Source organism: Kickxella alabastrina (assembly GCF_025024165.1).
Source record: "Kickxella alabastrina strain RSA 675 chromosome Unknown BX661scaffold_17, whole genome shotgun sequence".
In the NCBI taxonomy this organism is placed as follows: domain Eukaryota; kingdom Fungi; phylum Kickxellomycota; class Kickxellomycetes; order Kickxellales; family Kickxellaceae; genus Kickxella; species Kickxella alabastrina.
In genome coordinates this window covers 338,858-361,420 of record NW_026251488.1, presented here as the reverse complement: position 1 = coordinate 361,420, position 22,563 = coordinate 338,858, and the positions used below count along the sequence as shown (strand labels likewise).

Below are 22,563 nucleotides of genomic sequence, written 5' to 3'. Positions count from 1 at the left end.
AACTTGCCTTAAGCAAATAAAGAAATATAAGGGCAAAAGTAAGGTCTCACCGAGATTCGAACTCGGGTTACCGGAATCAGAATCCGATGTGATAACCAGCTACACTATGAAACCCAGTAGTGGGAATGAATAGACTTTTTTGGAGCTACCAAGCCCTGTTAATCAAGATTCTCATATTTATGTACAAACCAGCTGCTATGCATATGTTGGCTTACTATTGCAATTTTTTTATTAAAACATTAGCCATCTATAATATGTGCTGGTATTCACAACCAAATAATTGAATAATTGCATTTCAAAAAATGAGCGGTTATTAAAAATAATTTGGTCGACCTAATCCTTTTCTATTGACGATTCACAGGTGCCAACATTGCAAGATGTGAATGATAGCAGCAGTATTACAACAACGAGCGCTGCTCTCATATGGCTATTAAAATATTTGCCATTATTTATAAACATTTTTAATTATTAATGTTTTATTGATTGTATTGTTGTCATGATGAAAACAATGATATTTATACAAACGCGTAAAAACTAAAGAGAAAACATGGATATGAGAATGGGAATGGGAGTGGTTGCAAGCAGCGCCAGCAGTTTTACAGGTTTATTTTATCTAGTAGAATTGCCACTGAGCTGGAACTTGCGGCAAGTGTTGGGCGTAATGCTCTGCAAACGGATGAAAGGCGCTTTGTACACTCGGGTGGCGAGCAACCATATCTTGTCTGCTCCTATTGTCTGCGCCCAAACCTTGGTATTGCACAGAAACAATGCTGCCGCGCGTGCGACGGCTGCGCGGTGACAAGTGCGTGCGGTAGTGCTGCATCATGTTGTCCTGGCGCGAGAACCGGCTGCAGCATCCAGGGTAAAGGCATTGGTAGTTTTTCTCACCCGTGTGGATTCTGTAATGCCGCGACAAGTGGCCACTGGTCGTGAAAGCCTTGCCGCAATCGGAGTGCGAGCAAACGTACCTGCGCTTGGAAGACAATGAGCGCAAAGCAATTTGAGTGCACGTTGTGATGGGCAGGGATGGCATTGGCTGGTTTTTGGGGGCGTGGTTGTGCAAGTAGACTTGGGAGAAAGAAGGCCGTGTAGGTGTTTTGTCGCTATACCCGCTCATGTTTACTGCTTGGATTAGCGCTGACATGGATGGCAGGCGAGCGGGCGACATTTGCGGCGTGCTTGGGTGTGTGGATGGCGTGTAGGCAAGGTGGGCAAAAAAGGGCGATCTGTCTGGCGTCATGTCAGGAAGCGACTGCTGGTAGTGGTCAACACTTTTAGCCCCAATGGAGCTGCATCTGCTGCCATTAGCTGTGCTGCTTGCACCGGTGTTAATGTCATTGTTATGGTCGTCGTTGAGAATGCTGACGCAGTGGCCATTGGCTGTTCTGATTGACAGCGAGCGCATCTTCTTGGCGCACGCAGCGGCGTCGCTCAAGAGGCTCAAGTGTGAAACTGGCATGCCGGTATTCATAATGTAATAAATAATATTGACTTGAGGGTAAGGAATGCTGATTTTAGAGTAAAAATGATGGCTGTCGAGTATAAAAGCTATTTTTTTGTTAGGCTGCTGGTTTGGATGTGTGTTTATATGGTATTATATTATAATATAAAGATATTGGAAGGATAGACCGCCATGGCAAGGGCATTTTATACTGCAGTGGTCCTGTTCTACATCTTCCCTGGGACAAAACCAAGGTCAACTGAGCAATAGTGCTTAATTCGCACAGGTTCATTTCAATGCACGTCCGCAAGCCCCAACACGGTGTGGCAACACACATTGTACGTGGGCATGCACAAAAGTAAAAATAAACAATTCCTAATTGTGTTTACATAGGTCATGGGAAAAAGATGTAAAAAAGCTAGGTTTCGTACCACAGATCCCCGAGTTTACAATGTTATTGCAAATGTTCACTAAAGTCAACTAATACCACTTGACAAACACCACCCGAGACAGCACAATTGTTATATATTTATAAGTGGTAGTTGAATCAATTGTCAGACCAATGTTTTGACCTTTTCTTGTGAATCGGGTCGGACTCTTCATTTAGCCTTATGATGCACAATCAAAAATTGCTTGCCACATTTGTATTGTAATTTTAGCATCACGGTCTGATTGTCTTCCACTCTGAGAAGTGGCAATGCGTTTTTTTGTTTACAATTAATCTAAAGAAAAACTGCATTGTCCAACTCTGCATGCTATTGCCACACGTTTGTTAATGAAAACAATTGTAACAAATTATATTCTGCAAAACATGACGTTGGAATATTGACAGAACAAACGCAAAAGAAAGAAAAATAGGCAAAGTGTGCAGAGCAGGTGCTTGTGTTGTGCATTTAATTCGAGTGGTCTGTAAAATATACAATTGTTTTCGACATGGGTGAAAAAGCCTTGCCTCGTTTGTCAACATTTGTTTTTTTTTTGTTATGATGTGTAAGTTTATTTTTCTATTTGCACGCATGATGCTCTGCACGTAATCGACGTTATTTGACCAGTCTGAGTAATTAATAAAGCTATTGTTTCGATTTGTTTTTTGGCAATTAAACAGAATGTAGCTTATTCAGCCAACCATGTAGGCAGTATAAAATAAAATCACTTTATTTCTAGCTAAATCAAATGTATTTTCATTCATAAAATTGATTTAATAAACATAAAATTTCAACATCGATTAAATATGCATGTGCATTTAATAATTAAGCAGAAGCAGACAGAGCTGATGACGAAGTCGAAATCTCCTTGATATAATTATTCAAAACGGCTCTAAAATAGTCGTTTTCGATCGGGCTCGAAACATTTGGATCGACACAAAACAAGGGGTTCTTAACCACATACTCGACATATATGTTCTTATATATCATATCCAAGGCAGGCTCCATATTGTTAGTCGCCACATCTGTTGTTATAACAAACTTTACGCCCGACAGTGCCTCGTAGTAATGCAGCCTGTAAGTGTTTGTAGCAAAGGATAGGAATCCTCCGGGGTTTCCTCCTTTGGAGCTGTCCTTGGAATTGAGTTTGTTTATTATGTTGCGGGTAGAAAAGACCACACCATAAACCAACTTGGCCTCTTCTTCCATGGGCGTGTTGCGCGGGGACTGCGCGCTGGGCCAGACGGGGGGCCGGCTGAGGTCGGTGGAATGCCGGGTGCTGGTCAGATGTGTGTTGGGGCGATTCCACTCGGTGTAGAAAATGCATTCGCAATATCTGTCAAAAATGTAGAGGTTGTAGACTACGACCATTTTACGATTAAAGGTTGTATTGAATGCAAAGTGAAAAATTAAAGTGAAGAAGGGGATTGAAAAGGAAATTCAATTTTCAACGAATCGACGGGATAAATTAAGTGTGAAAAAATAGTGAAAGTTAAATGCACCCTATTTGTGTTTGGCCAATCACAGTGCAGAAAAAACAGTTAAATTAATGTCCAAAATTTTAAAGAAAAATGAAAAAAAAACGCGTGGGTTTGAGTTTAATTTCAGTTCAAAATAGAATTTTGAAACGAATGGGGGAGCCTTTGTCTTCATTCTCCATTTTCAACTTTTATAATTGGATTCCCTCAAAATCAAGCTGTACTTTTTGTTAATTTTATTCAATTCACGCGTAAATTCTTTTTATTATCTATTATAAATGAGCTACAATCGGCCACCTTTGGATTCTGCCGGAGGTCGGCATCGCGTTGGCAGCAGCGGCAGCGGCAGCAACAGCAGCAGCCGCGACCGAGAATATAGCCGGCCTGACCGGCCTGACCGCACAGACACATATCCGTTGGTATCTCGAGACCGCATACGCTCTGGCTCTATGGACCAAGGTCAACCGCGCAGCATTAACTACAGTCAATCACAGTCCAGTCGCTGGACGGGGCAGGATAGATACCAGCGTGCGGGAGCTCAGGTGTCCAGCGACCAAGAACGTGTACACTGGGCGCAGCAGAGGAGTGGGCTGCCGAGACGGCACCCGTCAGAGGGGTCCCATGGGATGCAGAGGTTTGTCGCCAGGCATTCAGTCAGTGGGGGAGAGAGGTTTAGGGGCGCGGCTGAGACAAGCGAGTCATTGGAGGAGGGCGAGCTTGATATGGAGGACCGCAGAATCACACGGAGATTGACTGTGAATGACCGTCTGGGTCTTAGGCCCGCAGAGACTAGACATCCTCAACAGCAACAGCTGCAGCAGCAACATCAACAGCAACATCAGCATACTCGACAGCCTGTGACTAGGGATGCGACGCCGTCGCCCAGGCGGTCTCAGGACGAGGACGAGGACGAGGACGGGGACGAGGACGAGGACGAGAACGAGAGCATACATACCGAGGTACCTAAGCTTGAGCTGCAGAGCCGTATTTCGGACATTGACCGTGAAATTGCAGAGTGCCAGGAGCGGCTGGTGCGCATCACATCCGTTACAGCTGAAGACGTGGTAGCGCCGGCCCAAAATGAAGCGCAGCCGCAGGCGCTAGCACAGAGTGACGATCGCACAGTGCCCGGCTCGCCACTTGGCAGTCCCAACAGCGCACCTTTAGAACCCGCAGCGCCCAGTGACCTGCTGCCAGCCTCTGCCGCTGCCGCCGCCACTGCGGCCGAGGGCAGCCCCCTTTTGGTTCCGCAGCAGGCATCCAGCAGCCCAGGCGCCTCGTCCTCATCCTCGTCTTCGTCCTCAGATTTGGATTCGGATTCGAATGACGAGCACATGTCCGACTCAGAGTCGGCATTGGACAACGACGGATCCAAGGACCGCACGCGTGCGCTGGTGGCCAGCATCTACGCCGACAACCAGCGGCACGCAGCCGCAATGCACGCGGAGCTGGCGCAGCCCTTCCTCCAGGCATATCCACAGTTTGTGCCCGGCATGCACCAGCAGCCGCAGGACTGGCCGTTTTGGAAAGAGAACGAGGCCGTGCATGAGCAGCTGCGGCCGCACTTGGCGCGGCTGCTGGGGCGCGAGCACAGGCAGGACCGGGCGCACGCGCGGCGGCTGCAGGAGGAATACCGCGACCTGTACGCGCGCTGGCGCCGGCGCGTCGATAGGCTGGACCGGCAGCGCGAGGCACGGCAGCGCGGGACACCGCTGCAGGGCGCAGTGGCTGGGGGGAGCCACAGGAGGCGCGGCGCGGCCGTGCAGGCAGCGGATGAGTTCGGCTTTACGCTGGGCCCGCTTTTCTCTGCATCAGCATCGGCGGCAGCGGCAGCCACCTCGGCAGACAGCGTCGACGCCAGCCTGTTTACGTCGGATGCAGTGCACTCGGACGCCGAGCTGCAGAAGATCATCGAGCGGCTGCAGTACGACGACGCGCGCAATCCGGATCTGCGCAGCCAGCGCACGGCGGCGGTCATTCCCAACATGGTTCTGGGTGCCAAGGAGCACGCAATGCTGCGCGTAGATAACGGCAGTCACCGTGTCGATGACCCCATGGCGTTCTACCACGCGCACGCGCCGACGCCTGGGTCGCCTGAGTATCGCCGCGTGGCGTACGCGAACAACGCCGACCCCAGCCACTTTTGGACGCAGCCCGAGGTGTCCGCGTTTGTTGCCGCCTACCTCGCGCACCCGAAGCAGTTTGGCCGCATCGCCGCGGCCATTCCGCACAAGTCCATGAACGACTGCGTGCTGTTCTACTACCGCAACAAAAAACCCCTGCGTCTAAAGGAGCTTGAGGCTCGGAGCAACAAGAAATCCAGGCGCAGGCAGCAGCAGCAGCAGCCCGGCGGCAGGAAGCGCAAGGAGAAGGCCAGGGAGAGGCGAGAACGCCGTGCCAGGGAGGAGAGAGAGCGCATGGCGGTGGAGGCTGCTGCCTCGTACGTTTCTGCCGCTGAAGGCGGCCAGGCAGTTGTCGAGGATGGCCAGAGCAGCGAGGAGGAGGGCGTCTCGGCCATGGATGTCTTGGACCGCAGATCGAAGAGCAGCGCGCTGTTGCGCAGCATCATTGCGGCCAACCGGCAGAGAAAGAGGGAGGCAGGCGGTGGAGACGAGGGGGAGGTGTTCAGTCGCAGCGGGCTTTTGAATCTCGCTCTGGGCGTGGAGGAGCCTGAGGAGGATGAGGAGGAGGTTGAGCCCGAAACCAGGCCCAGGCCCAAACCCAGGCCCAGGGAAGCGACGCACACCGACACCACGCCTGCCTCTGCTCCCTCTGCCTCTGGCTCCGCCCCTGCTTCTGCCAATGCAATGGACACTGATTCTGATCTGAAGGCGCCGATGGTGGTTGGCTCACCCCCGCCCTCCGCCGTGTCTGCCCCCGCTTCGGTGTCCGAGCCTGTGCCAGTGTCTGCCGTCGATTCGAGGCAGTGGAATGCGGGCAGCGGCATCGAGGGTGGGGGCAGCGGCGGTGACGACGACGATGACGAAGAAGAGGGTGAGCTAGTTGAGGACGACGGGCACTGGGGGCCGCGCGGCTCGTGCGCCAAGCATGCCCAGCCTCAGCCTCAGCCTCAGCCACAGCCTCTACAGGCTCCGCCCGCAATGCCGCCGCAAAAGTCCAGGCAGCGGTCTGAGTTCAACGCTTACGCGCTGGGCGGCAGCATCGTGCGCACCCGGCGCACCTGCGAAATCGAGCAAGCATCGGCAGCGGCTTTATCATCGTCGCTGGCGCAGATGCCCGCAGCCAGCGCTACCTCAGGTGCCGTGGGCAATTCCGACTCGGGGTCTGACTCGGGCACCAACGACGACGACATGGAGGACGAGGAAATCGTCGAGGCCAGCGGCGTGGTCTCTGCCGGATGTATCAGCGGATTACCCGGTATTTCTCAGGGGGGCACAAGTGGGGTGCTTTCGCGGGTGGTGTCACGCAAGAGCCTCTCGCGGTTCGGGGTCACGCTGACAGCCATTGTGGACGCGACAACGGGCGGCGAGCGGGACACGGATTCGCCGCCTGGGTTCTGGCACGGCCAGCCCTTGAGAGAGAAGATTGACGGAGGGCTGGTGACTGATCCCTCAGCAGCCTCTGCGGCTCCTCATCTGGATGGATCCGCTGTGGGTGAGCGCCCGACGCCCAAGGAGTCTGCTCTGGACCGGTACGTTACCTCGGAGCCATCTGTGCTTAAGCGGCCCATCAGCTCGTACGAGACCCTGCTGATTGGCTCCACAGCGGCAACCGCAGATACAAAGCCCACCGGTGCCTTGCCCGGGACGGCGCATAAGCGGATGCTGGAGGCGCAGGTAGAGATAGAGGCTGGCGCGCAAGAGTCTGTCCTTGTGGGGGCAGCCGCGTGGGTACGCGACGACCGGCGCCGAGTGCTGCGTGGGTTCCACCGGCTGGGCGCTGATTTTGCGCAGGTCGCCTCACTGATGCCATCGAAAACCATGGCGCAGTGTCGGTACTTCTTTTTCCACTACCGCACGCCCGACGGCGCGCTGATCAGCGACATTATTGCCAAAAAGCAGGCGACAGGGGCAGCGGACAGCAGCAGCAGCAGCAAGGCTACGGGGATGCAGCCGAGGGTTGACTCCCTTGTGTTACCGCCGGTGGCCAGGCGTATGCCCGATGGGCTGGTGCTGCCAATTGGCGGGGCCAAAAGACAGCGCACGCAATCGCCACAGCCGTCAGCGCAGTCGCAGCAGCCGTCGCAGCAGACTCTATCGGCGATGATGGCTATGGGCGGTGCGGTGGATTCGAGTGGCGACGAGGACGACGAGACGCCATTGGCTGCGCAGTTAGCTGAGGAGCTGGCTGCGCAGGTCCTGGCCATGGACAACAACAGCTTGCCAGCGACTCCCATGCCCACGCACCAGAATCAGCAGCAGCAGCAGCAGCACCAGAGGCGTGCATCCGAGGTTGTATCTTCGAGCCGGTCCTCCGAGCTATCACAACTGCAGCCGCGTCCGTCCATGACGCTTGTTCTTCCACCGAAAGTATCCGTCATCGACCCAGCCGCTGCCAACAACGGAAGCGTGGCGAGCCAGCAGAGCGGACGAACACCATCTCCAGCGCTTCCCTCTGTGGCTGGTCCTGCCTCTGCCATATCGACTGGAGCCGGGGCAGCATCATCATTGGCAGCGGCAGCAGCTACAATGACGGCAAAGAAGAGCGGGTACTCGTCGTATTGGTCTGTGCATGAGCGGTCTGCGTTTATGCATTACGTTGTTCGCTTGGGCCAGGATTGGCTTGGGTTGGCTGAGGCGATTGGGTCCAAGACAGGAACACAGGTGCGGAATTATTTTAGGGCGAACCGAGAGAAACTGGGCTTAGATGCGGTCATCGTAGAGTATCAGCGGAACAAACTCGCTGGAACTGTTCCGCCTATGACACCCTTCCAGCCGCCACCACCACCGCCAGCACCAACTCTGTCTTTGTCGTCTGCAATGGTGCCGATGTCCTCGGTGGTGTCGCTGGGATCGGGCGGCTTGTCGGCTATTAGGAGTGCGGTGGGCGAGGAGGAGGGTGTGCGGAAGGAGAAGAGGGGGAGGAAGAGAAAGGTCGATTTGGCAAAGTCTGCTGCCGCGGTTGATCAGCCTATGCCGCCGCTGCCAATGTCTTTGCAGATGGGAAGCGGTTCGGCACCGATGGTGGGGCCGAGCACAGCGCCAGCGTCGATGGCTAACTTCCCTACGATGGGCGTGGATGGCGGCAGAGCGGTCATTTACGCGCGCTCGTCGGCGGCCTTGCCTGGACCCGAAACGCACTACGCCTTGCAGCAACATCACCACCACCATCAGTCTCCGCATCATCAATCCCAGTCTCAGCAGCAACAGCATCAGTCACAGCCTCAGCAGCCTCAGTCTCAGCAGCATCAGTTCCAATCAAACAGCCACTCGCGCACGCGCCCTCCGTCGCTATCTCTGCAGCAAGGCAGCTGGCCACCGCGACCACCGTCGTTTGCAGCGCAAGGAACCATGGTGCGCGCCGAGTCTGATACTTTGTCGTCGCAGCCGACGCCGCCGCCAGTCGAGGGCCTGCCGCGGTTCTCATCTTCGCCGGTCGTGCCGACGGCGTATATTCCGAGATCATCGGTGTTGCAGATTTCCAACTTGACATCGGCTGTGTCGCCCCTGCCGCCGGTTGCGCGGATCATCGAGGAAGTAGAGGACAGGGACGAGGATGATGAGGAGCCGAGGAAGGTCAGTGTGACCAAGATCAATGCACTATTGAATGATGATTCACCGGTGGATACGCCGCAGAAATGGTTCGAGGACGAGGATCAGGGGGGCCAGGGAGACGGTGATGAGCGAGGGAGGCGAGATAAGGAGGAGGATGAGGCAACGGGGATTGCGGCACTGGCACTGGCGTCGATGATGGAGCAGAAGCCGGCATCCAGGCCTTCCTCTGTTGTGCATGACCGGCCGCTGTACCCGCCGATGTCCATTGGCCCCAGCGCATTCTCCCCCCTGGGCAACAATGCCGGTAGCAGCAGCAGTGGCCCAATGTCGCCACTGCAACACCCACAGAATCAGCAGCATCAGCAGCACTTTATTGGAACCAGACCGTCTTCTGTTGGCCCTGCTTCGATCCCGTATCATCAACATAGCCCGCATTTGACGCATCGCCAGCACCCACACCTGCATCAGCATCAGCACCAGCACCCACAGCATTTGCAGCAGGTGCATGGGATAAGGCAGCGGAAGCCGTCGGCGCCTTTGCCCTTGCCAATGCCCCAGAGCGGCGGGTATGTGCCTTATGGCAGTTCGGGCATGCAGCAACAGGAGAGGGTGGTTTTGCCGCGGCCGCTGATGTCTGCTGGCGTGGGGCCGGCGGCGAGGAGGGTTGTATATCACTCTCCTTCGACTGTACCACCACCCCAACAGCAGCAGCAGCATCAAGCGTCGCATGGGTTCCATGGATATACGCAGTCTGAGTCTCCTGTGGTGCACCAGAGACAGATGTTCCAGGTGCCAGGCCAGCAGCAGCAGCAGCAGGTGCATTATTACCATAGCCAGCAGCAACAGCAGCAGCGGCAGCATCCTCCTTCACAGCAGCCGTCGCCAATGTTGCAACAGTCATCGCCAATGTTACAGCAGCAGCAGCATCCTATGCAGCTTCCGCCGCCGCAGCTGCCGCCTCTCCCTCCACAGAACCCGCCTTCATCGCAGTACCACCAAAACCAGAGCCAGAACCACCATTACCCGCCACAGCAATGAGTTTTTTCATGTTTGAGTTTTTTCATTTACGTTAGTAAGAATTAAACATTACGTATTTCATTCTATTATATTTGGTTGTTCTAGCTCTAGCTCTGGTTCTGGTCCTGGTTCTGGTTCTGGTCGTACCGCCTGATCCTGAACGGCGCGTCGAGCAGTGTGCCGTACATGATCATTTCGCGGGGGGATCCACCAGCGTCTGTTCGAAGCCAATCGACGGCGGCACAGACGCCGGCGTCAGCGGCGGCGACTCATCTGGCTCCGGCGTCTCGATCATCGATGCTCTCCTCCCCCCACCCGCTGCAGCAGCAGTGGCAGTGGCAGTGGCAGTGTCAGCACTGTTCGCATTCGGCATCAAAATCCTCGCAGTTCCAGCATCCCCATCCACCAGGATGATCTCGCACTCCAACTTGCCCACACACTCGACCTCGCCCCCCTCCGTTTGTCTCAGCTCGCACCGCCCTTCATCCACCCAAACCCCGCCCCTACCCCTCTTGAGCCACTCGCCCACCTGCACCTGCTCCTCCCACAACGGCGGCACCACCACCGACCTATCCCGCATCTCCCTGAGCCACGGCTCGTCCCTAGTAAATGCGCGCACCAAAAGATTAAACGTACAATGTGAGTCTATCAACGGCATATGCCCGGCGCGTGGAATCCACGCAAGCGGACACTGGAGCAGTTTCGCAAACGAGCGTGCACAAAACGGTCTGATGACGCGGTCCTTTTCGCCATGGATGATGAGGAACCGCGTGTTTGGGTTGAGGTCGCGGATTGAGCGCACACGGGTGGCGGGCAGGCGGTGGCCGAGCGTCGCGATGAATTGGTGGATATCGCCAGTGTTGCGCTTGGGCAGGGATGGGGGCTGGGACTCGGTTGAGGGGGGGGATTGCAGGCTTGCGATGGATCGCGAGTGCGCGAGCGGCTTGGGCCGCTCCAGCAGCCGGGTGACGGCCCTAGGCAGCGGCCGAGGCAGTGTTTTGGGCGTCGGAAGCTTGGGCGGCATGTCCGGAGATACGGCCTTGGGCGCCATGTCTGGGGTCAGGAACCGCGGCGGTGTGTGTGCAGATATGGTCCCGGGCTGAGCATCCTGAGCCGCCTGCTGCTTCCCCGACCCGCTCGGTGGCGGACTATCGGGGCTGGCGCCGCAATCAGGGTCGCGAACGAGGTCGGCTCGGATGGCCTCGAATAGCTTGAGCATAACAGCGCCATTGTTCAGGCCTGCCGTCTCCTGGCACCCTCCGTCCTCCCCCCCCTCCGCGTCGTGGAATGGTGCCTCGATCCACTTTTTGGAAAACACCAGCTGGATCAAGCCCCTGGGATTCCCGGCCAGCGACATGCCCTTGAAGGCAAACCCAACCTCCTTCACCGTCGGCACAGCCAGCGCAGCACTATGCCAGGTATCCACAAAACACACCGAGTCGAATACCCCCGCCCGCATCAAGCACATTTCCTGCGCAATCATTCCGCCCAAAGACACGCCCACCATATTGATATTCTTTTCCCAGCCCAGGTGATCCAGCACACTGAGCGCGTCCCGCGCCAACTGCGAGATCTTATAGGGTCCCGGTGCAGTGGTCGACCGACCGCTGCCGCAATTATCAAATACGCAGACGGTGTAGTCCCCCAGGGACGCAAAGTGTCGGGTCTGCAGTCGCCAATACTGCGTGCTCCCGGTCATCCCCATAATAAAGAGCAGCCGCCTCGGACCATGTCCGTAGACCTCATAATAGACCTTACACTTTGCTGCGGGTTTTTTGCCAGGTTTCCGTTTGCGCTGCGGCGCGTGGTTCTTGGTGACATCCACGTATCCTCTGGTGTGCCGGTCCTCCAGATCCATGTACTTAACCACCAGGTCATTGACCCGTTGCTCCTGCTGATCCGATTGCAAGGGGTCTGCCGGAAGGTCCGCGGGGCTGGATGGTTTGGGCGAAAGCGCTTTTTTGAATTTGTTTGCAATGCTGAGTACGCTGAGGAGGGAGCGCGCGGATCCCGCTAGTGATTTGGGCCTCTCTGAGCTGCTGCCGTCAGGGCTGCTGCCTAGGGTGGTGCTGGTTGGGGATGGCGTGGCTGGTGGCAGGCCGAATAATTCTTTGAAATTAATGTGTGGCGGCGTTACTGTGGGGTCACTGTGATTACTGCTGCTTTGGCTTTCAGAAGATAGACATGGAGATACCGCTGGCGTGCGGTTAAAGAAAACTGACATAAGTAATAGGGCTCGGAGATTTTTTCAAATAAAAAAGGGAATTTGAATATGAATATGAATATTAACAAATTTAATAAAAGGTATAAAAATGAAAAAAGGAATTTTTATTTTTATTGAGGGAGTGAGGTAAGAACGAAAAAAGGAAAACAATATTAAAAACAATAATTTTTTTTGTCGACCTCCACCTCATATTTTTCCACCCCCCAGTATTTATATCTTGCTGTTTTGTTTTCAATGCGGAGAGATAAAAAACTACAGTTTTTTTTGTCTATCAATTTTTCTCTCTGCTCCCCTCCTCCCTTCTTTTTTTCCATCTCATTTTTCATTTTTGCATTAATAGAACAACGATAAAAATATAAATAAAAGGTGCACAATGCATTGATTTTCTGTGGGTTCCAGAACCCGTGGGATTGATTGTTTCCATCCGGTTCTCTCTCTCTATCTCTCTCTCTCTCCTCAATATTCATTTGTTTTATTTTTTAATTGCTCGATAAAAATATAATGAAACATAATGAAATGAAATGTTTTTATATAAGTTGATTAAAATACATTTTTGAAAATTTATTTCTAGGTTAGTATTCGCCAAGTTTTCTGGCCATTTCTAATCGACACATCACTGTGTGTGTGGATAGCGCATCCTTTTCTGGGAATCGGTTGAGGCAGAGACTGCATATGTGTAGAGATCGAATCTTTTCGATTATGCGCTTGATTGGGTTGAACGAAGACATATCTTTAGTAAATAAATATGTGAAAACAAATAGAAAATGCAATAAAAGAAAGAGAGAGGGAGGGAGAAAGGGGGAGAGAAAGAAATATAAAAGACTGGGTGGGGCTTTTAGATATTGTTTTATATAACAATTAATTGTACATTCTCAAAATATGTTCACTTTGGTTTTCAATTTTTGGTGCCCTTGTCGATTTGTTTATGTTTTTTAGCTAGATTCTGCTGTTCTGTTTTTTGTTTCTTTGCGCACATCATGCATATTTTTATCTAAAGAAAAATATGGATAGTTGTGTTGTATCGGATATGAATAATCTGTTAATGTGGACACTTTTTATTTTTCTTTGTCTTTAAAGGATTAATAAAAAATACATATTTTTTGTTGCTGATTGCGGGACATCATCATCACCGCCATCACTGTCATAATCACGCTGCCAATCGGTCATTCATTCACAAAATAAGAAATAAAAAACAAGTTGGGCAGGTCAGCAGTTAATTCCGCGCCTTAATTATACACCACATGAATTACAATTACAATTTAAAATATAAAGAATAAGGTGACAGGGCAGGTCAACCGGACAGACGAACAGCCGGTCAACCTGCCACTTGCCTCTCTTTTGTTGGACACTATTTCCATTCACACACGCAAACAAAAAAATGTTTTTCTTTACGTGTACTTGCGCTATATCTGCACATGAATCATATGCTGCCACTCAATAAAAAAAACAAGAAAAAAATTCATTTCAGCCACGCACAAAATCACAGTTATTTTTTATTCTCACATATTTGCTTTACAAAAAGAAGAGAAGCACAAAGGACAAGAAAGAAAGAAAAAACTTTTTTACTTCTCTCTTTCCATCGTTAGCCTCCATTTTTTTTACTTCCTCTTTTATTTTCTAATTTTAAATCTATTAAAACATGGCGCCGTATATTCCGCAGAACTATCTGCCCAATTTGAAAAAGTACAAGTACCAGGCAATCGACAAGTCACTTATTAGCAAGTATGTCCTGGCCGAGTACTGGAACCAGCTGGTCAAGGTTTTCCCTCTAACGATGGCAGCCAACATGGTGACGCTGCTCGGGTCTCTGCACGTAATCATAGCAATGGTATTGAACCAAATCTACGCACCCAACCTGGTAGAGACCTGCCCCTCCTGGGTGTACTTTGCGTACTCCGCGTGTATCTGGATCTACGGGTCCTTCGATGCAGTCGATGGGAAGCAGGCGAGACGCACAGGAACGGCGTCTCCGCTCGGAGAGCTTTTCGACCACGGTTGCGATTCCCTGGTGGTGTCCCTGATCATGACTCTGTTTGCTTCGACGTGCCAGCTGGGGGAGTCCTGGTGGACGGTTGCATTGGTATTTCTCGCACTGACGAACTTTTACATGTCAACTATGGAGGAGTACCACACGCATGTGCTGTTCCTCGGGTACTTCTCAGGCCCAGTCGAAGGCATCCTGTCCTTTTCTCTGGCAACGCTGGCAACCGGCATTCTGGGCCCGGCATTCTGGTCCACCAGCTTCTATAACGTTCTTCCACTGCAGCAGAGCATCGTGGATCTGCTGCCGCCGCTGACCATGGCGCAGTCCGTCGTGGTCGGAATGGGGGTCGTTCTCGTGCCCACAGTGTACGCTAGCTTCAGCAATGTTGCCGCAGCCTGTCGCGAGCAAAAAAAGAGCGTCTGGGGCGCATTCGCCGACTCCATCCCGTTTTTCGCATCCATCGGGGGCTGCGCCCTATGGCTATACGCGTCGCCTGCGATTCTCGCACGCCACTTGGTCGTTTTCCTGATGTTTGTCGGTTTCGCGTTCTCGTATATTGTCGGCCGCGTTATTGTCGCGCATGTCACTGGTGCGCCCTTCCCAAAGCTCAACCGCATGCATATTCCGATTTTCTTTGGCACAGCCAATGCCATTGCCCCGTCGATTGGGCTGTCCAAAATGTTTGTGGAGGAGAAGGAGGTTGTGCTTATTTGGATCTGTCTCGCTTATACAGCGATTCAGTATGCGCATTTTGCATTGGAGGTTATTGACACTATTTGCGCCTACCTCGATATTAACTGCCTGACTATTAAGCACAAGACCGCTATTAACTATGGCGGAGCCGCACCCGCACCCGCTGCTGCTGCTGATGCTGCTGTTGTTGACAAGAAGACAAACTGAAAAAACGTTATTTTATTATTTATGGTTTTTTGTTAATTAATGGATATTCTATTAAGCCTTGACTGGGAACCCAGCCACCCTCAGCGCATTGGTCAGGTCATTGATCAGGTCCTCCGGGTGCTCAATACCGACACACAGGCGGATCAGATCCTCAGGCAACTGACGCTGCTTCCTAATTTCCGCCGGAATCGACGCGTGAGACATCTTGCAGGGCATAGAAATAAGCGAATTGACGCACCCGAAGCTCACCGAAATACCCCACAGTCGAGCACCCTCAACGATACGCTCGGACAACCCAACGTCACCGGTTTCAAAACTCAGCACGGCGCCGGGGCCCGAAGCCAGCTGCGCATGCAGATCGTATTGCGGGTGGGATTTCAGGCCCGGGAAGTGTACCCGAAGACCCTGTGCTTCGAGGAAATCAGCTATCAGGATGGCGTTGCTCTGCTGCTTCTCCATGCGAATACCCAGGGTTTTGACGCCCCTGAGCAGCAGCCAGCAGTCGAAAGGCCCGAGTCCAGATCCACTAGCGTTGATAACAAAGTACAGCTGATCACCGACCTCCTTGGTTCTGCAACCAATAACACCAGCCATCAGATCATGGTGACCCGAAAGGTACTTTGTCCCTGAATGATACTCGATATCCGCGCCCAGCTCCAGGGTATTCTGCAAATATGGCGACATCATAGTATTATCCACGACAACCAATGCCTGCGGGCACAGCTCATGAACGCGCTGCGAAATCCTACGAATGTCCGCAATCTTAATCAGCGGATTCGTTGGTGACTCCAACAGGACCAACCGAGTATTCGGCCCGAGCTTCTCCTCCACTTTGCACGGATCCGTCGTATCCACATTATGCACCCGAACGCCATTAAACTGCGATACATAAGTGAGCAACCTATTAGTTCCACCGTAAATATCATCTCCGGCGACGATCTCCTGCCCGCTCTTCACCAGCCTTAAGATCACATCCAGTGCGGTCATTCCCGTGGATACCACGAAGGCGCGCTCTGCTGCCATTATCTTGGCCATATGTACCTCTACCGCTGTGCGCGTCGGGTTGCCGGACCGGGAGTAGTCGTATTCACCCCCGGAACCATCTGCGTTATGCTGCTTGAATGTTGCGGTTTGGTAGATTGGCACAGAGGCTGCGTTGTAGTTGTCCTTGACTGCGTCGCTATCAATGTGCACGAGCTCAGTGGCTAGATGGTACGCCGGCCGAGTGCTGGCTGCAGAAACAGCTGGAGAGACAGCGGATGATAAGGAGGCGGAGGCGGAAGTAATGTCAACCATTGTTTTCTTTTGTTATTAATGAAGTGTTTGAAAAAAACTGGGTATAATGCTTTTAATAAGAGAAGAAAGAAGGAATGAAAAAAGAAAGGGTAGAATAATATAAATAACACTTGAGAGAGAAAGAGAGAGAAAGTGATCAATTGCCACCCTTTCTTTATAAATCGAGCGAGCGCAAGCTCCATTTGTCAATAAACTAATTTTTTCTTTTTTGAAACAGTCAATGCGGAAAAAGAAAAGTACTTTAGTCTCAACAGCCAATCACATTGCATGCTACCACCCAAAAATCACAACCCGGAAAAGAAATGGTGTGCTCGGTGCATACAAACAACCAGTTTATCTACCCAATCAACGAATGCCAGTTTGAAAATCCCCAAAAAGATGAATCATAATCAGCAAGTTAAAAAATTAGTTTACAAAAAATTGTAAAAGGTTAGCGCCTCATGTGGGGGTCGAACCCACGACATTTCGGTTAAAAGCCGAACGCTCTAAACCAACTGAGCTAATGGGGCCAGAAACATAATTCTAAGCTAATAAACAACTGTTAGTATTAATTATTAATGAATATATAGATGCTTGCATATAATGAATTAACAAAGATCAGGGCATTTTGACTTTGTAGCGTTGTTGATTGTAAAAGCGCTTTATAATTTTTTGGTATAAACAAATGGACTCTGTTGTTTGCAAAAAATGGTGCGTGCGTGTTGATATTGTTTTTTATTAATGGTGCCTCAAAGTCACCCACGCCATTACACAGCAAAAAATGCTGAAGGAAAAATGACTGCTAAAATTGTCACCATCTAGACATTAAATAACAAGCCACTTTCTGAACTCGAGTAACATATACTTGTGAAGGTGTATAGTAGCACTATGTTTATGTTATGAGAGGGTTATGACATCCAAAGCCCAGACAGATGTACGGACTGCCACTGCCACTGCTGCCACGCCTAGCAGTGACGTGTACTCCCCCATAAGACGAGCGCCAGCCTGATTTCATGCTGTTAACAAAGTGCGCTTTCGGGCCAATTAATCCAGATACAACCACAACGCAAAAGGATATTTCGAAGAGGTCCTTTGTCGCGGAGAGCTTTGTCTTCATGACTGCAGTTGGGCCCTGCTCTCTTCTTTTTATTTTTCTGACTGCTCCGAGGTAGATTAGTTTCTAACTCAGGGCCGTTGGATAAAAAAAAGAATTCAGGTGCTTTAAATCGCAATGATTGTGAGCGCTCTCCTGGCCTCTTCATTTTTCAAGTATTGCTTTTTGCGGATAACAAACTTTGCCAGTCGGGCTATTTGAGTTTGGCCTTCTGTTTTACAAGTCGGACGCGCCAAAATTTCGCTTCGACACATTTCCATTTTTAAAATTCGTTTAAACTGACATTGAAAACAACCGTGGTGGGGTTTTCTGCCTTTTTTTGACTGGGTCTATTCCACGCAAAAACAATAAAAAACAAAGCTGGCAAAAAACACGAATTACGCTACGCCACAAAGCAGCGCGCTCATAGCACTTCATTTCTCTCAAATATATATAAAAGCCTTTGAACTAATAGTAGGACCCCTCAGAACTGCATTACGAGCCGGGCAACGATTGAATTGGTGTGGTGCTTGGCTCCTCGACTTTTTGCAATCATCGGAGGCGCCATTAAGTGGGAGGTTAAGCAAGGCCCCCGAAAAGGCCTCTCAAAACACATCCCGGCGACACCCCCGCTCTGCTTGTAGCGCTCATCAGTGGAGATATTAGTTCAATTTGTACCCACTCAAATTTGCCAGACGCCCTGCGCAGGTTTGTCCACCAGCCTGGATCACGCGCAGTATGGGGTTTTTAGGGGTGTTAGTTTGGGGGCAATCCCGAATCGGCTAAAATGAATTAAAAATACAAATGCATAAATACAGACCTGCTCAGTTGAGAATATTGACACAACGTTGGTTGCCTTATTGTACATTCCAATGGCTTTGTAAAGTACTTAATTAAAACAGACTAAATATGTGTTAAATGCTACATGTCAAAAAATCAAGTAAACGCGTATTACTTGACATGTTTAAAGGATAAACGCCCAGTCGAGTTTAACATTCCAAAGTACCTTTGTCAATTTATTCGCATATTTTATGCTGGTTTTTTTATAATTTTTTATTTTTCAAATGGGATTTCGACAAAAAACTAGTTGGACAAGCTTAGCCCACATTTTGCACATGTTCATTCTCAATATACACAATCTTTGACAAGCGTTTCAACATTTCAAATAGGGTCTCTAGTGATGGACATAGTATTGCAGTGAGTATGCTGGCTCAATCAATGGACATTTTCCGTTCAGAATGCCAATTGCAAAACTGTGGCCAACATAAATATTTTCTTTTTAACAAGCCTCAAAAACACCAGGCCCTTATTCTGATGCAAATGAGACAGCAAGGAACCACCTACATTTGTTCACAGGGTCAAACTTACACACCTTTCAAACTTCTTACCTGTTGGGCACACATTTCCTTTGTAGCCCAATGCCTATCAGTTGCCCTTTTCTTTATGAGCACCAAGACTAACAGTCATAAAAAGGTCAAAACAACAACATTTATTAGTTTGCTCTCTTCTCTTTTCTTAGCTTTTACATAACATAAATTTAGTATATTCGTGAAATACACTTGTTAACAGCCAATTTCGCCTTATTGGCTGCACTCCCTTTTAGAATTATTGGTTACAATCTACCAGGCATGTCACTGTCGCTGCTTTTGTCTGTGTGCAGCAGAAATCTAACCCATACTGAAATTGGTCCAGCAGATGCAAAGGTACCTGGTATATTCCAAGTATTGCTCTGAAGTCAATTGCAAGGCAGTACTGGCTATCGTCTATGCCAGTGAAAGACATTATTGAAAGTGTGTAAAAAAGAAGAAATAATAAAATTTAAAATTCAAAGTCTGAATTGTAATGAAAAAATGAAAAAGTAAATGGAGAAATAAGAAAGAAAAATGTTAAATTGAAATCATTTGGCAAAATAGTAAAAATCAAATCTATGGATGAAATCAGCCCTGTTTAAGTAAAATTGGTCAATGTGCGAGTTTGAAAGTATCTATTGTTCACAGTTAAATTGATCAGTGAAAGGTTATCAGTGGGTTGGTGAATCTATAAATAAGAGGGACAGACAAGAATTTAATACTTTATTAAACGTAAAGAAAATATGAGTAAAATGTACATATATATTTTGGTGTTAATTCATTGAGTTGTAAGTTTTATTAGACAAGCAAAAAAACTAAATTCTGGGCCTCTTGTTGGGTTACTCAGCATTTTCCTTATCCTTGGCCAGTCACTTAAGTTGCCCAATATTTTCTTGGAGAAGCCCAATTGCTTTGGGATGCATAAACTTGGGAGCAGCATCCCAGTTGGCCTGTTGAACAAATTTGTTGTCTGACCAGAGGTGGTGGCTTATAATCTTGTTTCCCAGTTCAAACAGGAACTGGCACATCACATAAATGAGCTCTTTGAGCCTGGGGTTGATAATTTTAACACTGAACTCCAGCAAGACAGCATCCTCTTGAATCAAACCCCACCTTGTGATGGCAAGGGATAGAGGGTCCAGGAATTTGAAGCACTGGATGCAATATGAATAGTTTGTATGAAATATATTTTTGTTTAAAAATCCACTATAAGGGAGCTTAAAGAGCTCCGCTTATCTATTCAAAACTATCGACAATGAAAATAGAAATTGCGATTGTCACGTGGTATCGTAATAATTGATGTCACACCTAAGCTGATAGTCACCCAGCTTAAGCCTAGACTCTGGGATTGGAGTTATGCCTGCCAGAATAGCTCCATTTGTGACACGAACCACATTGGCCATCTTGTTGAAGAGGAAGATAAAATATTTAACCAAATGAGCTTCCTTAGTCAATACCATCAATTCCTCAAAGTGCTTTTTGAAAATTTCGGTAGTGGCCAAATTCTTGAGACTGGTATTCAAGTGATGTGTATTGACTACAATGGCTTTGCTATTAGCTATTGGCAACCCCCTAGCTATGTCGAGGAAGAAAGCAAATCAATCCTTCATGAACCATCCATACCACTGCTTCACATCCAGCGATTTTACAAAGGCATTAAATGGATAGCTGCCTCTTATGTTATTGCCGAGGCATTACAGTAGCTGCTGACGGTGCTTATCGTGTTTTTTGTCAGTTTCTAATTCCTCTGGCGGCAGGTAGGCTCTGTTTTGAGGTTCAGTGAACGTTTGGAAAGTACCGTCTGTTTTTCTCTTCTAATAAAATAAAATAGATAATTTGTCATATATAATCAGCATTATAATTTTTTAAAAATTTCAAATGAACAGCTGCAAAGTGAATAAAGATTAAAATAAAACATCGACTGATTCTACTTACTCCTGCTTCTATCAGTAGAGTTAACTAAGAAATTTGTTATGTAAAAGGGGGTGTGAGGAGCACTAGTTGTCTAGTGTTAAAAGGTAGGGGTGATTTTATAAAAGGTTTTATTACTGATGTTTCCAAAATACCACTAGGGCCGGCCTCATCTTATATATGTGCCTTGTCGCCTTTGCTATGCACATTGTCAATTGTGCGCTCTGTTGATGAGAACTGGATCTTCTGTGAGCAGGCCGGTATCTTGGCAAGTCAATGTTGTGGTTTTCGTGTGGGTGCACTCATGCGTGTGCATTTCAAAATGGGAGCATGTTTGAGCATCAATGTAATGCCTCCCTAATTTGTGCCTGCATAATTCAATTAGTGCCCTATCAATCGGCATGCAGATGGAAACCTGTTTCGCGATTCTCAACCTCAACATCCACTTCCATATCTTCAGTCTGTGCAACACATTGTTGTGAAAGAGAAAGAGAAAGGTAGATAGAAATTGAAAATAAAAAGTAAATAAAATAAAAGTGGAGAAAGAAAATGAAAATAAAACTGCGCGAAATGAAAAAACAAATTTTAAAAGTAGAAACAAATATGAAAACTTGGAAATGTGGAAACAATTTTAGCAATAGAGTGCGCCATAAACAAAAATACAAAATTAATATAAACAAATATTTAATATACAAAAAATTTCGAGCTTGTTGTGTTCGCATTTGGTTGGCTGAAATATGGAAACAAAAAGGACTATATTCACGGACTAATTTCCAATTGGCATTTTGTTCTCTCCCTTGTACATTGTTTTTGCTTTTATCATTTTTTGGAGGCATGCTGGCCTGTCATTGAGTCAAAGATAAAAGGAAGATAAAAGGCAGCTCAGAGCGAATAATCTATTAAAACTGTTTACAACAGCTGGAAATTAGAAACTGAATCATATTAATGAATCATGGGCCTCAACTAAAATGGAGATGATCAAATATCTGGCAAAATTATATTGTCAGTAACCAAGCTGCAGTTTGACCAAAGCTTTTTTATTGAAAAAAACAAATAAAAAACTATGCTTCTTTTTACTATTATCTTATGCTTTTGTTTCTGTCTACTTGTTCTTCACACTGTGCCAGCATAGCAACACTAACCAGTTGAAAAGCATCACGAGCATGCTCCACAGCATTATGAAAAGCATGTGCACTCTGGCCAACAAATATGCTCAAGTATGAGTGTAAGTAGACCCAACAACCATCATAACCGCTTTTCCTTACAATTGGTTGTCAAAAATACACCTGATCACAGCCTCAACGACCTGCTTGCAGCTCATAGTCAACGCTGCTTTCAATTTATTTCTAGGCAGCATAATAGGGTGCTAATGCATACACTCTGACATCGTTCTCCCGTCCGCGACTAGCCTCAGTAAAATATATCAGGCTGGCATTCGTCACGCCAAACAACTTTTTTTCCTGCCGGGAGCTAATCCAGCCACCATTGTAATATTGACCACCACGCCCTGCTTGGCCGCTTGCCAAAAATACTGCGAGAACATTCAGAATGCCAAAACGGGCGCTCGGAAATTAATATCGATGCTGTTGCAGATATGCTGCACGTCCTCAGCATCCGATGTTTTGTCCGCCAGGTTATGTGCATTATTGACTAGAATATCCAGGTAACCAAAGGTCAGTAATACGGCCTCTATCATTATCCGGACGATCTATTGTTGGCGTAGGTCAGCTTTAATGTAGATTGTGTGGGTTGGCAGCATAGCGCTGAGTTGCTCGCCCGCGCCATCGGACC

General features: G+C 48.9%; 7 protein-coding genes and 2 non-coding genes across 9 annotated transcripts; 3 read left to right on the top strand and 6 right to left on the bottom strand.

The window, feature by feature from the left end:
• Positions 1-41: 41 nt before the first annotated feature.
• BX661DRAFT_t80 lies at positions 42-114 on the bottom strand. Its single transcript has one exon. It is a non-coding gene; the product is annotated as a tRNA-Gln (tRNA).
• Positions 115-796: 682 nt separating this feature from the next.
• BX661DRAFT_133344 (uncharacterized protein) lies at positions 797-967 on the bottom strand (the record flags this gene model as incomplete). Its single annotated transcript, XM_051532618.1, has 1 exon — positions 797-967. A coding segment is annotated over one exon (171 nt), but the record flags the coding sequence as incomplete, so codon positions are not given.
• Positions 968-1,092: 125 nt separating this feature from the next.
• BX661DRAFT_185141 (uncharacterized protein) lies at positions 1,093-1,393 on the top strand (the record flags this gene model as incomplete). Its single annotated transcript, XM_051536701.1, is given in 2 exon segments — positions 1,093-1,183; positions 1,203-1,393. Coding segments are annotated over 2 exon segments (282 nt in total), but the record flags the coding sequence as incomplete, so codon positions are not given.
• Positions 1,394-2,619: 1,226 nt separating this feature from the next.
• On the bottom strand, positions 2,620-3,413 carry BX661DRAFT_185139 (Sybindin-like protein). The gene has a single exon (XM_051536700.1). The coding sequence runs from the start codon at positions 3,235-3,237 to the stop codon at positions 2,692-2,694; it is 546 nt and encodes a 181-aa protein (XP_051390413.1). The 5' UTR covers positions 3,238-3,413; the 3' UTR covers positions 2,620-2,691.
• Positions 3,414-3,488: 75 nt separating this feature from the next.
• Positions 3,489-10,172, top strand: BX661DRAFT_185138 (uncharacterized protein). The gene has a single exon (XM_051536699.1). The coding sequence runs from the start codon at positions 3,623-3,625 to the stop codon at positions 10,055-10,057; it is 6,435 nt and encodes a 2,144-aa protein (XP_051390412.1). The 5' UTR covers positions 3,489-3,622; the 3' UTR covers positions 10,058-10,172.
• BX661DRAFT_206504 (Alpha/Beta hydrolase protein) lies at positions 10,144-12,494 on the bottom strand (the record flags this gene model as incomplete). The annotated part of the gene is made up of 2 exons (XM_051538632.1): positions 10,673-12,494; positions 10,144-10,253 (listed from the first exon to the last, which is right to left on the bottom strand). Exons 1-2 carry the CDS (start codon positions 12,258-12,260, stop codon positions 10,144-10,146), a joined length of 1,698 nt encoding a protein of 565 aa, XP_051390411.1. The 5' UTR covers positions 12,261-12,494.
• A 1,195-nt stretch (positions 12,495-13,689) lies between these two features.
• Positions 13,690-15,123, top strand: BX661DRAFT_185135 (CDP-alcohol phosphatidyltransferase-domain-containing protein; the record flags this gene model as incomplete). The annotated part of the gene is made up of 1 exon (XM_051536698.1): positions 13,690-15,123. A coding segment is annotated over exon 1 (1,115 nt), but the record flags the coding sequence as incomplete, so codon positions are not given.
• BX661DRAFT_185133 (cystathionine beta-lyase) lies at positions 15,051-16,541 on the bottom strand. Its single transcript, XM_051536697.1, has one exon. The coding sequence runs from the start codon at positions 16,438-16,440 to the stop codon at positions 15,196-15,198; it is 1,245 nt and encodes a 414-aa protein (XP_051390409.1). The 5' UTR covers positions 16,441-16,541; the 3' UTR covers positions 15,051-15,195.
• A 333-nt stretch (positions 16,542-16,874) lies between these two features.
• On the bottom strand, positions 16,875-16,949 carry BX661DRAFT_t79. Its single transcript has one exon. It is a non-coding gene; the product is annotated as a tRNA-Lys (tRNA).
• Between the last annotated feature and the right edge of the window lie 5,614 nt (positions 16,950-22,563).

Excerpts from the sequence above, each read along its gene's own strand:
- BX661DRAFT_185139 (XM_051536700.1), bottom strand. The coding sequence starts at position 3,237 with ATGGTCGTAGTCTACAACCTCTACATTTTTGACAGATATTGCGAATGC.
- BX661DRAFT_185138 (XM_051536699.1), top strand. The coding sequence starts at position 3,623 with ATGAGCTACAATCGGCCACCTTTGGATTCTGCCGGAGGTCGGCATCGC.
- BX661DRAFT_185133 (XM_051536697.1), bottom strand. The coding sequence starts at position 16,440 with ATGGTTGACATTACTTCCGCCTCCGCCTCCTTATCATCCGCTGTCTCT.